The following is a 1,043-nucleotide window of genomic DNA, read 5'->3' as shown; positions in this document are numbered from 1 at the left end:
CCATCACAGGCGCCATGGTTTGAGATTGGGAGCCATATTGGAAAAGCTCTAGGGCGAGTAAGAATACATGAAGTGGTTGTTGTTAAGTGCTGTGGAGACAATTCCAACTGCCCCACAGGGTTCTCTGGGCTGTAATCTTTACAGGAGCCGACAGCCAGGTCTTTTCTCCTGCAGAGCCACCAGGTAGATTTGAACCACTGATCTTCTGGTTGGTGGCTAAGCTCTTCACCATTGTGTCACAGGGCTCCTTGTACATGAAGTAGTTACTAGATGTGTGACGACATGAAGACGTCCAGTCTCTTCCACACTTGATGTTGGCCCTGTATTTTGATGATTGTTGGACAGATTAAGTTGACTCCATGCTGGGAATGACTGGAGAAAGTTGAACCCCTCACAGACACGTTTCCCTACCCACAATGCATCTTTCCCTACAAGTTACGCACTACGCGTCTCTCCCTAAAGATTACCCACAATGCATCTTTCCCTACAAGTTACCCACAATGCCTCTTTCCCTACCGATTACCCATGATGCCTCTTTCTCTACAGATTACTCATAATGTCTCTTTCCTTGCAGATTACCCGCGATGTATCTTCCCTTTCACCTATCGTGGAAAGCCCAGCAACACCTGCATAACAGAAGGCAGCTGGATGGGAAGGCTGTGGTGCTCAGTGACGTCCAGTTTTGATGAAAAGCAGCAGTGGAAATACTGTGAAGAAAATGGTGAGACACTGGGCTTCCCTGAAAACCAAGGATTGGGGGTGAATGGGGTGGGAGGTGGACAGCCATGACCTTCACGATGTGAGCAAGGTGGACGGCCAGGCAACGAGGGGAAGAACTTCTAAGAACGAAGTGCTTTCCCAGCAAGCTCACTCTAGCAACCACGAGAGGCAGCGATGTCCAAAGGCCATCTTCCCTGCAGTCCCCAGTGCCAGCCCTGGGAACCTACTGTGTAGGGTTTTAATCTTAGAAATTAACAGACAACTGCAGGGCTGAGCCGGGAAAAAGCATTTTGCTAAGCGAAGGAAGCCAGGCATGAAAGATC

At 49.2% G+C, this 1,043-nt stretch overlaps 1 protein-coding gene across 1 annotated transcript in view; it reads left to right on the top strand.

The window, feature by feature from the left end:
* LOC103198822 (epididymal sperm-binding protein 1) overlaps positions 1 to 1,043 on the top strand; it is a 17,728-nt gene that overhangs the window by 13,498 nt on the left and 3,187 nt on the right. The window contains exon 3 of the mRNA XM_007943030.1: positions 575 to 721. Coding sequence (XP_007941221.1) covers positions 575 to 721 — 147 coding nt within the window. The remainder of the gene's footprint in view (positions 1 to 574; positions 722 to 1,043) is intronic.

The sequence above is a fragment of the Orycteropus afer genome, unplaced genomic scaffold (assembly GCF_000298275.1).
Source record: "Orycteropus afer afer isolate SDZICR_OR568_19922 unplaced genomic scaffold, OryAfe1.0 scaffold00099, whole genome shotgun sequence".
NCBI classification, from domain to species: Eukaryota; Metazoa; Chordata; class Mammalia; order Tubulidentata; family Orycteropodidae; genus Orycteropus; species Orycteropus afer.
The sequence above is the reverse complement of the archived record's forward strand: the minus strand, read 5'-3'. Positions and strand labels throughout refer to the sequence as shown.